The following is a 13,685-nucleotide window of genomic DNA, read 5'->3' on the forward strand; positions in this document are numbered from 1 at the left end:
TTGTTTGATCCACGAGAACGGGGCCAAAGATGTGACTGAAACAGGAAGCAACTTTGCCACGATTCAGATGTATACAGTGGATATGTATTATGTACAAATGAATGTGAAATTTGAGTCTTTCTCTCCCAAATTGATAGTAATGTACACACATATCTACAGTTTGTGAGTGTGTGATATGGGGGTTGGAGACATGTTTATTTCGACATTACAAAGAAAAACGTTTATAAACAATGGCAACACTAACATGTTGCACTGTGCCTTGCTGTTTAAAAAAATCACCTGTGTCCGACTTTCGGCTGTAGCCTAGTAGATGGACCTCCCTGACTTCACTCCTCGACTTTCAGCCTTACCACTCAAACAAGCCCACAGTTTCTACCTATCTTCATACTGCCAGAGAGGAAGAGAGAGGCAGGCAGAAAAAAGGACTGCAGTCCAAACAGGTTATTTGTACCCCCTCAGCCCTTGTGCTAGCCACTTTCCCTCGGGGATTCCGAAACCGGATGCAGTTTGATTGCCATCTTAAGGGGTGGTCCAAATCACAAACATTGCCCCCTCGACCCTTGATTTAGCTTGAGAGGGCGAGTGAACTACTATGGTCATTTGCGGGGTTGATATGACCCACAATCAATGCAAACTGTAGTCACATGTCAAACTCTGATGGCTGCAAAGTGTCAATGCAAACTGTAGTCACATGTCAAACTCTGATGGCTGCAAAGTGTTTTCGGCATGTCAGAAAAAATAATGAAACTTACTTGCTAAAATATATATATATATATATATATATAGAGAGAGACATTGATTTTAGCATTTGCAAATTGTCTTAGTCTCTTAGTGAGGAGCCTATAAAACGTAGCTAGCCAGCTATGGGTAACTAGCTAGGGCACATGACATCCCGATAATTTTGAGAAAAAAACACTTTATATCGGAGTTGTCTATTCATGACATAGGAGGTGAGGAGGTTGACGTCAACAACCCTAATCAAATATTCAAAAATATGTTACAATAATGAGATGTATCCACCAATCCAAAGAAAGGATAGGCGGGAGCTAGACAGCCCGCGGTGCCGCTTTGTGGACAACGACTCCCATTGTAATGGCGGAGTCGAGACATGTATCTTGTCAGAATATCAATGAACTTTGATACTATAGTGTATTTGCCTATATTCTCGCGATGATTACAAAATAAGAAGTTTCGGCGACAGATGCTTTTTACCTCCAGTCACATTCAAAAAAGCGCACAGGCAGTGTCTGGGACATGCCAGTAGTTTCAATAGTTTCAGCTATCGCGTGTGTTTACAAGGCAACCAGGAGTTTGAAGTGCAGGCAGAGTTGCAGCTTGAACTGGTTCTGCTTTTTGAATCATAAACGCAACGTTTACTAAATAGAGGTGCAGCGCGTAGCAGCTAGTTTTGAACATTGACAACCACGCCAGTGACCTAGCGCATGTGGAATGGCAGCTTCCCGGGCGATAAAAGGTATTCTGAAGAACAAGAACAGCGGGACAGGCATCAAGGTGGGCCCGGCCGAAGAAGTACCAGTAGAGACTCCAGAACAAGCGGCACTTGGACTTCTGGAGGATGACCCACAGTGAGTAGATAGTCAGTTAGCTAGCTTAGAGTCTTGACACGGACAGTCAGGCTAGGTATCTATGGCTAGCTAAGTGAGCTATTCCAGTTTGTTAGGCTTGGGTGCTGCCCTGACTAAAAACGTTATGGACTTGTTAACGTCGTCAGCAATGTTCCAGGGGTTGCACATAATTAACTAGTTGGCCAGTAAGTTGTCATGCTTGCTTTTCTGATGTCCTCATCTCGTTCTTTCTATGGCTGTTAACGTTAGTTGGCTAACGTTACCGTGCCAGTTAATATTTGCTAACCAATTTAGTAGTTATTTTGCCCAAGACGTTAGATAGTTAGCAACAATCACAATGTCTGCTTATCAGCTGAGAAATGCTAAAGTATCTAAAATCTTATCCGGCTTCTGACCTGTAAACAAGTGTAAATGTGGGTGTGTCATCAGGCAACTTGTTAAAGGTTGGTGAATGGGCTGGTTAACTGGCAGTTGGCATTTGGCACAGCCATTTTTACCAGCAAAAAAACAACTTCCATATTTAGAATAGGGGAATCGAATGAATGGGCTGCTGCAAGAGCTCTTTCTAGAGCGCCCGGTTAAACTGTTTTTAAATCTAATTTCCTGCAATTCTACATTTTCACATGGCTTATGTCCAGGGTGGAATATTCTATATTTTTTTAGTCACCGGTCAGCTGTATTCAGGATTCTTTTAAAGTTGAATAGATGGGTTAGCTGACAATGTCACAAACTATGCGCACGCTTCAATGGGGCAGAAGCCCATGTGTTGGGATTCTTGATGGCCAGATAGCTAGCAACAATGACAAGAAGCTGCCATGTGGGGAATCGTAGGTGGTTTGGCTCAGCTAGTTTTATCTTGTTATTGATTTTTAATTGATTTTAAATTTTATTTTAAATTTTATTTTTTAAATCTCTAACTAACTATGTATTTGAGACAAGTGCTCATTGTGCAAATGTATTTTTTCCCAATAAACATTGGAGATGAAATATAGTTTACATGTCAACAATCTGTGTCTGTTTTGCCACATAGTTGTGCATGGGTTGGTTTTGTTGTTAAACAACCAACCCGTCTATACACACTTTTGGTTAGAATATGTTAATATTAATGGTTGGTGGCAGTGGCTAACCATAGGATGACTTAGTCACTCCTTGTTCATAAGAAACCAACATGTAAATATGTAATTAATTTGCGTGAACTATCCCTATAAAATAGAACTGTAGAAAATTCTGCTTAGAGGCGGTCCTTCAAGAGGTTTGGCCGCCAACCCCTGATCTGTTTTTCTCAACTACTGGTGCTTTGAATATGTTAATGTTTGGCAAATTACCCCACATTCAAGAAATATCTAATGAATATCAATCTAAAGGTGGTTGAGGCTGATTTGCAAAACGTTGCTATCATCTTATCATCATCTTAGACATGGCATTTATACGTAGCAGCTTGTGCACAATACTAAAATGACATAACAGGATATTTGAGGTAAGATGCATTAGTCAAATTATTTATTGCCCATTGTAGGAGATGGGAATTGTTCTAATGGCTAGGCCTATCAGCTATTGTGAAAGACAAGATTTAAAATAGCCTCCTGAAGACAAGATGACAGTCTAAATCTGAACCGCTCTATACCCAACCAAAATTATTTTTCAATGTGTTATCCCCCCACTAGAATCAGTTACATATTTGGGTTCTCAATCTGTTTCGGCACAATGTTCATAATAGTTATCAGGTCACACTACGCAAATTCATGCTGAATGCTGTTTTTTTTTTATTGTTACAGCCTAATGAACCTTGTGCTAAATTGACAATGACTAAACGAGGTGATATTTGATAGAGCAGTCTGACTGAGCGGTGGTAGGTCATTATGACACACCCCTCACTATTGTCATTGGTTGCACTAATTGCACTGTTTGTCTACATAACCTGGTTCAAGTATTCTTGACATTACCCTGAGGAAGGCACAGTGATGCCGAAACGTTGGTAAATACCCATTAAATTGCTGGAAGTTTATACATAGAGTGTGCGACTTACTTTATTTTTAAAGTTTATTTGCCGTTAGTCAGCACCTCCACATGAACAAATGTTTCTGGGTGTGCGCCAGCTCATGTTTTTTAATCCTAGATATTTCATTTAAGACATTTTTTACATTTGAATGTCTATTTCAGACTGTAACATCCTTAACAGAGGGTGGAACATCAATAACGGTCGTTTTTGATTGTCATTTCCATTATTACTTTAGCAATCTCTTCAAAATGATTATTTTGTGTTCAGCCAAGCCTTTCCTCCGAAATGGCTATCCATGTTTTGATCTAAGACTTCAACTCAGACTTTTACCAATATGGGACCGACCGGCTCGATTCGGTCTTATGTAGAAATTTTTTATTTTTTATTAGATTTTTTACATTGGATAAAAGTAGACTCAGAGCTAGAAAATTGTATATCATACACTACAGTTGAGGAACAATGGGGAAAGTAATTCTGCTTTGAAAGTTGATAGACTTGTATCCTCACGTTTGAGAAAATGGCCCTTGAATGTTTTGGTACCCATCGTTCACACCCTCATAAGCTTTAGCCCCACCCATCTCTTTAAGGATTTACATGTGAGGCTATGTACTAAACAACCAAAGATTCCAAGACTAAAGGCTGGCTTATACTACGGTTGTGTTCGTACATTTTTAATCTGGAGTGCCAGAGTGTGCTCTGGGCGTTTGTAAAATCAGAGCGTTGTCAGATTGTCTGTTCGTACATTCAGAGCGTTTCGCTCTCGAAATGCACACTGGATGCCCTGGCCGAAACGTAGGGTTGATCCGAGCGTTCTGACTTAACAGCAGTCAAGCACCCAAGCTAACATTGGCTAGCTTGATAGCTACTTCCAGACACAAATGAGAGAACAGCTCACGCTGACCATTTTACTCGCCCTAGCAGAGCTGGTTAGGCTGTTTTTATGTTATCCAGGGTGGTGGTGACTGCAACTGTGCTGCTGGCAACAATTTTTAATGACCCTTTTTTTGGGGGGCAACGTTTACTGACACTGGCCATATTCAACGGGTGTTGAGCGTTTGTAAATTCGTTAGTTATTCTGCGCTCTGGCACACTCAGACGAGAGGGCTCTGAAATCGGAGTAGCTAGCCAGAGCGAATTTACCAGCTATGTCTATTGAAATAGATACTTGCATAGTGGAGTTTTTTGTTTAGATATGTAGCTAGCTAGCAAAACAATGAACTATAATCACAACTCATAATGTTAATACCTTGCATGAATCTGCAGGTAGCTAACCAACTAGGTTCAATGTTAGCTAGCTAACATTAGGCTATAACTAGCGATGCAAATAGCGCTGAGATACGAATAATATTACTACACAGATCATACACCTAACGTTAGCTAGCCAGCCAGCTAACGTTAGCTAGGTAACAGTACACTTTAACTTGAAATGAGAATGACTTTCTGACATTTAGAAACATGTAATATCTGAACATTTTGCTAACTAGACTCTCTTACCTGTTTTACATGGATGGATGCTTCTCCCTCTGTCACGGATTCCATGGTTGCCCTTAGTTTGAAGATATAATCTGGATACAAGTGTTTTATACAACACCAGACTTCTGTGTGTTCTCTTTTTGACTGTATGCATATTTGCAATCAAACGGCAGAATTATCATACTATCATACTCTAATTCCACCGATTTCAAAACTCGGTCCTCCAGAAAGTGGAGAGCAACACTTATGCAGTTCTACTACGTGATATCTTTCAAAAAAGCAGTATTAGAAAGGATTACCTAAACATACTGACCAGCTCCTATTATAGACCGACGTGTGCTACATGACAGACCAATCCGAACTCATCTCTCGGCATATCCAGCCCACTCATTATCTCAGCCAATCATGGTTAGCTTGAAGGTTCCTGACTTTTTCCATGGCTAAACCAACTAGGCTCGTAATTTAACAATTGTATTCATATTTACAGATGGCATACAAGTTTGTTATTAAGGCACATGTGCATTTAGATAAAAAAAAAAAAGTTTATGTTCAAATGGTGCTACTGTGAAGCAATGACACACGACATATGCCTATTTTCCTGAAACTAGTCACATGTTCAATTTACCCCAAAAAGCTTGCCCATGTCATGAAACATCCATAACATCTGTCCATTTTTGCTTTATTTTTCCAACATGCCCATATGTAGAAGTCCCCTTTTTGGGGTATACACTCACTCCAAGGGGTACAATACACATGTCAAAGTTGTGATTTTGTATGCAAATGTAACACCCATACTGCTGGAATCGGCCAGATATAGATCTGATAAGTCACTGACAATCTATTGTGTAGTGAAAAAGTATGTTTTTCCTGTCATGCATCCCATGGGATATAGGCCTACATATTATGAAACATTGCTTAGCCTAGTGGTTAGAGCGTTGGACTAGTAACCGAAAGGTTGCTCGATCAAATCACCGAGCTGACAAGGTAAAATCTGTCGCTCTGCCCCTGAGCAAGGCAGTTAACCCACTGTTCCCCGGGCGCCGAAGACATGGATGTCGATTATGGCAGGCCCACGCACCTTTCTGATTCAGAGGGTTTGGGTTAAGTGCGGAAGACACATTTCAGTTGGATGCGTTGTTGTACAACTGACTAGCTATTCCCTTTTAGAGTCAGGCTTGCTGAGGTACAGTAGCCTAACTGAGCAGTATGCATATGTGCCATATCCAATGATTTGCCATGTTCGTCTGAGACACAGCAGGACAGGGCATGATTGATTTAGCCCAGTGCCATCGACACTATCAAACTGCCTGCTGTGTGCCTGACTTATTGAGAACCTGTGTGCGCATGTGCAGGAGAGGTGTCTGTGTGAGTTAGCAGCTAGGAGAGGCTCTACAGGATTACTGCAGCAGGTAGTAGATTTATTGCCCTCTCCCCCCTGCCTTTCTCTCTCATGATGGAAGGCCTCTCCCTCCATAAACACGCCCACGAGGCTCCTTTATGACAGGAGAGGGGAGCGCCAGCAGAGACAGTTTAACGGCTGTATTTGGCACAGTCTCCCAAGTCCAGACTGTGATGGTAAAGAGGACTCCAACCAGAAGCACAGAGAGCCTACAATTTGTACCTTGGAAAGTACATTCCTTAGCAGGACTGCTAGGTGCACACTCGAGGAAGCAGTTACCTTTAACCACAGGTCTAGGGTCAGACTACACTACCCTTAGTTGCTTAGTCCTAACCTTAACCATTAAGGGAATTAAATGGCTGACCCTGTATGTTCGGTTAGTGCCAACTTCTACCTTCTCCTAGGGCCACAACTTCTATTTGTCCTTTCCCCCAAAATGTACCTTGAGCTGTGTCAGAATAGACCCTGACCTCTTTCGCACCTGAAGGAAAAGCACTTCCTCCACACACCCACTTATTCAGTCACCCTCAGGCCACCGTCATTTTCCGAACAATTACTAATTGAATTGCAGAGAATAAGACCCTTTTTATTTAATTGCCACATTATTTGTTTCCAAAATACACAACGGGAGTGAGAACTGGGGCACAGTGGAGTCCTATATTAAATGTGACAGGTCTCTAGGGTAATATCTTTGGTTGGTTTTAAATGCCACCCTGAGCTCTCCTCTCTGGTCCCATTTCTTTCAGGAAGAAGTCACAGAAATGGGACGAGATGAACATACTGGCAACGTACCACCCGGCAGACAAGGACTACGGGATGATGAAGATCGATGAGCCTAGCACACCTTACAACAGGTGAGTTGCCCCATTCATTCTCATGAACAGGTAAGGACATAGTTACCCAGAGACTGCAAAAATTGCTTCCCAGTATTGGGAAAAGATAGAACTGTGCCGAAAAGTGTTTTGGATTCATGTTAGAGGGTAAATCCATTTGAATTCAATCACTTTTTGACAGTACCTTTTTTGATTTGAACGAAACCTTCCATAAATATTTGCCAATTGTAGAAGTACTCAAGGTTACTTTTTGGACCTGAATGGCAAAACCATTCACGAGATAAAGGTGTTCACCTGTTTTGCATACACCACCATACCATGAGAAATCTTTGTCTTCATCACTGGAAAAGATAAACAGTTGAAAAATAGTTTTCCAATAAAACAAATGGATTTTTTTTTTACCTCTATGGCTCGGTGTCCCTAAACCGGGACAGCTGTTGCTCAAATTGCGATAATGTGAATAGAATGACATTGTAAACAGCCAATTCCCGGGACATAGGCATGTCTTATGTGGGCAGAAAGCTTAAATTATTGTTAATCTAACTGCAGTGTCCAATTTACAGTAGCTATTACAACAACAAAAAGACTATGCTATTGTTTGAGGATAGTGCACAACAACAAAACACTTATCATGGCAACTGGTTTGATACATTCACCTCTGAAGGAAAATAATGCACTTACATTCAGTAATCTTTTAAAAATTATTTTAAAAATTATAACATTTTCTCCCCTTTTCTCCCCAATTTTCGTGGTATCCAATCGCTAGTAATTACTATCTTGTCTCATCGCTACAACTCCCGTACGGGCTCGGGAGAGACGAAGGTCGAAAGCCATGCGTCCTCCGAAGCACAACCCAACCAAGCCGCACTGCTTCTTAACACAGCGCGCCTCCAACTCGGAAGCCAGCCGCACCAATGAAACGCTTAGTAGAACTCTGTACTGAAGCACTTGCCTTGATTAAAAAAAATTGTGCAATGTCGTGTTGCATCATTACAAATGTACTGTTATATCTTATTAAATTGTTGACTTTTTATTAATTCACATTATTAGACACTCTTTCTGATGATAAAATGAGTGTAAATCGTAAAACACAGCATTCAGAAAAACGGAATTTGGAGAAGAAAAAAATCTGGATTTCATAGGGCCCTAGCCCTGTCTGGGTTATGAGCCCCCCCTGCCATCTGCCAAGGCCGCTGCGTAGAAGGTCACCCCTGTGACACTGTTCTGTCCTTCTCTCCCTCCCCCTCTCACTTTACCTCACTTGTTCTCTTTTTCTCTCTCCCTCCACCTCAGGATGGTGGAGGACGAAGGGGCGCACAGCGACTCAGAGGGCAACGTGCCCAACGTGGACGACCTGGCCTCGAAGTAAGTCAACATCGCTGACTGGATAGGTCTGGGAGAGAGGAGGATATTGTTCCTCAAAGGTTTGGAAGGTTATGACCCCTATCGAGGGCCACATCAGAATTTCAAAATTCAGCGGAGGGCCGAGAGATTTTCTGGACAATTTGTTTGTCAAAAGTAATTTGCCCACCAGAGGAAGGGCAGTTATTTTTTAAACTTATAGGTCCATTATCATTTCTACATACTTTCTATCAATTTTTTTTCAAACCTCCCCCGGGTCAGATTGAATGCCTATGTTTCCCACCCCTGCTATAGGAGGAGGGTAGTAATGCAGTGATCTGGGCCTTATGAGACTGAAGGTGGGGACTCTCACTATGGTTTATGGCTTGGATATACTGTATAACAGAATGTACTCTTTGTATATTATCTGGATTTTAACTATTTGAGGTCAAGGGCATTTGATGTCCCGCCGTTAACATGGAGTATAGGCCGAGATGGAATTTCGCTCTTCTGTTGACCCTCGAACCAGTTGAGTTTACAGTAGAGGTGTAAACTGAATCACTCACTTTCTATTGCTCCTTCGCTCGGTTCACTTTCTCTCTCCTCTCTTCCCCCCAGATTGGCAGCGGCAGAGGGAAAGGAACCGCGCTTCATGAGAGAGGAGGAGGAGAGTAGTGAAGAAGAGGAAGATGAACTAACCCCAGAGGATCAAGGTGGGCTGTTTCCCTCTTCCCCCTCTTTGTCGACCTCCTCTCATCCCTACCTTGTCTCTATTCCCATTGGGCGTCTGGCCCTGACCTTTCCCTGACCTCTCCATGTGTTGTCATGTCAAGCCCTGTGTGGTCTAATAATGGATTCTCACAGCTCAGTGGCCACGAGCACGGCCAATGGTCCAAACGGAGCTCACTCCCGGAGACTGTTCCAGTTTACTCTGGTCCATTTTGGCTCCAGACCCACATGTCTCTCTCCGCCCTTTCCCACATTTTTATCTCTGCAGTACAGGGAAAAGCAAGAGCCGAAAATATAAATTCTCCCAAAATACTGAAACGTGTGTGTGGTACATTGATGTCGATGTCATCACTATGTAGGTTATAGTGCTTTACTAGGTGTCCAGACAGACACGTCATAGAACTTTAATAGAATGTTCAATACCATAGAACATTGCAAATATGGTGCTTTTTTCTACCTGTAATAGCAACCTTGTATACACTACATTACCAAAAGTATGTGGACAACTGCTCATCGAACATCTCATTCCAAAATCATGGGCATTAATATGGAGTTGATCCCCTCTTTGCTGCTGTAACAGCCTCCACTCTTCTGGGAAGGTATTACACTAGATGTTGGAACATTGCTGCAGGGACTTGCTTCCATTCAGCCACGAGCATTAGTGAGGTTGGGCACTGATGTTGGGCGATTAGGCCTGGCTCGCAGTCTATGTTCCAATTCATCCCAAAGGTGTTCAATGGGGTTGAGGTCAGGGATCTGTGCAGGCCAGTCAAGTTCTTCCACATCGATCTCGACAAACCATTTTTGTATTAACCTCGCTTTGTGCATGGGGGCATTGTCATGCTGAAACAGGAAAGGACCTTCCCCAAACTGTTGCCACAAAGTTGGAAACACAGAATTGTCTAGAATGTCATTGTATGCTGTAGCGTTAACATTTCCCCTCACTGGAACTAAGGGGCCTAGCCTGAACCTTGAAAAACAGCCCCAGAACATTATTGGCACTGCGTTGGGGCGGGTAGCATTCTTCTGGCATCCACCAAACCCAGTTTCGTCCATCGGACTGCCAGATGGTGAAGCGTGTTTCATAACTGCAGAGAACGCGTTTCCACTGCTCCAGAGTCCAATGGTGGCGAGCTTTACCTCTCCAGCCGACGCTTGGCATTGTGCATGGTGATCTTAGGTTTGTGTGTGGCTGCTCAGCCATGGAAACCCATTTCATGAACTCCTGAAGAACAGTTCTGACGTTGCTTCCAGAGGCAGTTTTGAACTCAGTAGTGGGTGTTGCAACTGAGGACAGACAATTTTTATGCGCTTCAGCACTCGGCAGTCCTTTTGTGAGCTTGTGTGGCTTACCACTTCACAGCTGAGCTGTTGTTACTCCAAGGCGTTTCCACTTCACAATAACATCACTTTCAGTTGACTGGGGCAGCTCGAGCAGGGCAGAAATTTGACAAACTGACTTGTTGGGAATGTGGCATCCTATGACGGTGCCACGTTGGAAGTTACTGAACTCTTCAGTGAAACCATTCTACTGCCAATGTTTTGGCTATGGAGATTGCATGGCTGTGTGCTCGATTTTATACACCTGTCAGCAACGAGTGTGGCTGAAATGGATAAATCCTCTAAATTGAAGGGGTGACCACATACTTTTGTGTGTATAGTGTATGAGACCTGGTAAAAAGCACTCATACATACTATTCATTAGAGTTAGATGGGTCATCAACTTAATATAAAATGTATTTAATATTAGATTATTTTTTAGATTTTCAAAAGTATGAGTGACCTGAATTTGAAGTAGTTATTCCCTCCAGTGTGAATCTACCAGTATAGTGGTGCCCTTGCAGGCTAGCATGCAGGACAGACCCTTTGTGCCAATCCTTTTTCCAGTTGACCAACTCTCAGTAAATATGCACAGCCCCCTATTTTATTTATGCTGCAAGCACCGGAATGGAGTTGGTTTAGAATTCTACCTGAATGGTGTTGCTTTAGTTTTGATCAGACATAATTTTACTTTAAATTTAGTTGGATAAAATGTGTGCTTGGAACAAACAGTGGAATTGATTGCAGTGACCTTGATGTCTAGTAGTAATTGTCTACTAAAAATAAGCCTTGCCTGCCTCTTACAGCACCGTGTGCGTCTGCAAGTCAGCTTTGAAAATGTCTCTGTGTAGCAGTAGTTTGATGCAATATGCCCTTGAATTGGAAAGCAATTATTATATTTACAGTTTTTCATTTCTGAACCATGTCCTTGAAAGTAGATTAGATTTTACTGGAACTGTTCAGCCAGGATCCTCATAAAAATAGTTTGAGGTATTCGTCCTTGAAGTGCCATTGGAGGACGAGCGTGTTAACTCTCTCCCTTCTCTTTTAAACTGAAACCCCCCTTTTAGCTTTTGAACGCTCCATCTGAGCCTCCCCTAATGTAGCTCTATTGCTCTATTTTCTCCACACGGAGGAAGCATGATGTTTACACGTCTGAGTTGTGGCTCTCCTAGCCTCCCTCTGCACCACATACCCTCCGTCTTCTTTCTCTAGCTTTCTCTCTCTCTCACTCATACTCTCTCACTCAATCTCCCCCTCAGCGAAAAAGAAGCAGTTTCAAATGATGAGGAAGATGCATTACAACGAGGGCCTCAACATCAGGATGGCCAAGCAACTCATAGCTAACGAGTTGGCGGAAGAAGAGGACGAGGACGAAGAGATGAGAGACGAAACGGAGGACATCAACGTAGACTCGCCGCAAGACGGTAAGAGAAATGGGGGTACTCAAATCTTATAATGGCAGGGCATTTCACATGGTGACTAATCAGAAAAAGAAAATCGGGAGCTCTCACCAGTTAAATCCATTGATGGCGATAAAATGCTTGATTCACCAACGGTTGGTCATCGACACTGGGAGCTTTATTTATTTTTTTGAGCAGTAAGCCGACAGCATGCTAGGTATTGATGGGTATCAACAGCCAATTCAGCACGGGCTGGAAGCTATAGCGAGCCTCAATTGGCCAATCGCCCCATCATATCGCCAAGCATATGCACAATGGCTCGATCAAATCCCCGAGGTGACAAGTTAAAAATCTGTCGTTCTGCCCCTGAGCAAGGCAGTTAACCCACTGTTCCCCGGGCGCTGAAGACGTGGATGTCAATTACGGCAGCCCTCTGCACCTCCCTGATTCAGAGGGGTTGGGTTAAATGCGGAAGACACATTTCAGTTGAATGCATTCAGCTGCACAACTGACTAGGTATTTCCCTTATATTTAATGTTCACCTTTCAAGTTTTTACTAGTTGTATGTACAGGATACACATGGTAAATACTCCAACTAAATGCTTACTTGCAGGTTCCTTCTTGACAATGCAACAATAAGAATAAAAACAAAGTAAATGGCTCAGAAGACATTTAATCATAACAAAGTCAATTTGATTCTTGGAGGGTTAGATAAGTGTAAGCTCCACACAGAAGGTTACTGGGCCCTGATTTAGTAGGCCATCCAAATGTCAGAGGTCAAACAGTCCTCAGCAAGGGATTGGTGTGGTAAACTGTGGATAATGTTGAAAGTCTCAGTACTGGACTTAGCAATGTCAACAGTCTGAAATGAGAGCTGTTCCCACTCCTATAAGACTACTAAAATATTAGCATTTCAACCTGTTGTTTCTCTGTTAGATTTGATGTCGTATTAATTAACACTTAAGGTGATTTCACTCACATAGCTCTCTTTGGATTACAGCTCTGGATTCCTAGAGGAGGACGCGCCACCTCTCCTGTCCCGGCTTCTGAAACATTTAAGAGACACTTAGCCAGACAGTGCCGGGCCATAGAACAGACGGACACCGCTTCACAATCTTCCCTCAAACAATCCCTGTTCATGCGTGTGTATATTTCCCAGTAACACTGAAATGCAAAGCATTTTGACTCTGCTGGTTGCTTCTCTTCATTGCCAAGAGTCCCTCACAAAAAGTTGGCATTGCCTCAAAGGAACCAGACCTCAAGGAACTGAGACCTAAAGACTGTTATTATCAGTGAGGACTCCTGCCTTGCTCGCTCGCTGCCGTCTCTGTCCCGGCTCCTCTTGAGCACCTGGCGAATGCTGTCAGAAAGAACAGCAGCACCCATTGGGTTTCTCATTGGTTGAAAGTGGTGGATAATTATGCTGACGGTGGTGGAGGTAGGAGGATTTTTGTCTTGTTCCTTCTGTCCCCATACCTGTTTTTGTTTAATTTTTTTATATTTTTTAACTACCACCAGAACCTTCATTGGGGAAATCTGAAACCTTGATGCGCTAGCTGCTGTTTTTTTTCTCAATTTCCTCCTCCGTTCCGATCTTGGATT

At 42.6% G+C, this 13,685-nt stretch overlaps 1 protein-coding gene across 1 annotated transcript; it reads left to right on the plus strand.

The window, feature by feature from the left end:
- The first annotated feature begins 1,304 nt into the window (after positions 1-1,304).
- LOC111975845 (protein phosphatase inhibitor 2) lies at positions 1,305-13,198 on the plus strand. Its single transcript, XM_024004486.2, has 6 exons — positions 1,305-1,586; positions 7,204-7,311; positions 8,584-8,655; positions 9,250-9,344; positions 11,943-12,107; positions 13,084-13,198. The coding sequence occupies exons 1-6, from the start codon at positions 1,450-1,452 to the stop codon at positions 13,095-13,097; spliced, it is 591 nt and encodes a 196-aa protein (XP_023860254.1). The 5' UTR covers positions 1,305-1,449; the 3' UTR covers positions 13,098-13,198.
- Positions 13,199-13,685: the final 487 nt, after the last annotated feature.

The sequence above is a fragment of the Salvelinus sp. IW2-2015 genome, linkage group LG16 (assembly GCF_002910315.2).
Source record: "Salvelinus sp. IW2-2015 linkage group LG16, ASM291031v2, whole genome shotgun sequence".
NCBI lineage: Eukaryota > Metazoa > Chordata > Actinopteri > Salmoniformes > Salmonidae > Salvelinus > Salvelinus sp. IW2-2015.

What these genes read in the sequence shown, in the direction of transcription:
- LOC111975845 (XM_024004486.2), top strand. Translation starts at nt 1,450, where the DNA reads ATGGCAGCTTCCCGGGCGATAAAAGGTATTCTGAAGAACAAGAACAGC. An exon ending in CCTAGCACACCTTACAACAG is followed by an intron (nt 7,312 to 8,583) that starts GTGAGTTGCCCC and finishes CCTCCACCTCAG; the next exon opens with GATGGTGGAGGACGAAGGGG. An exon ending in GTGGACGACCTGGCCTCGAA is followed by an intron (nt 8,656 to 9,249) that starts GTAAGTCAACAT and finishes TCTTCCCCCCAG; the next exon opens with ATTGGCAGCGGCAGAGGGAA.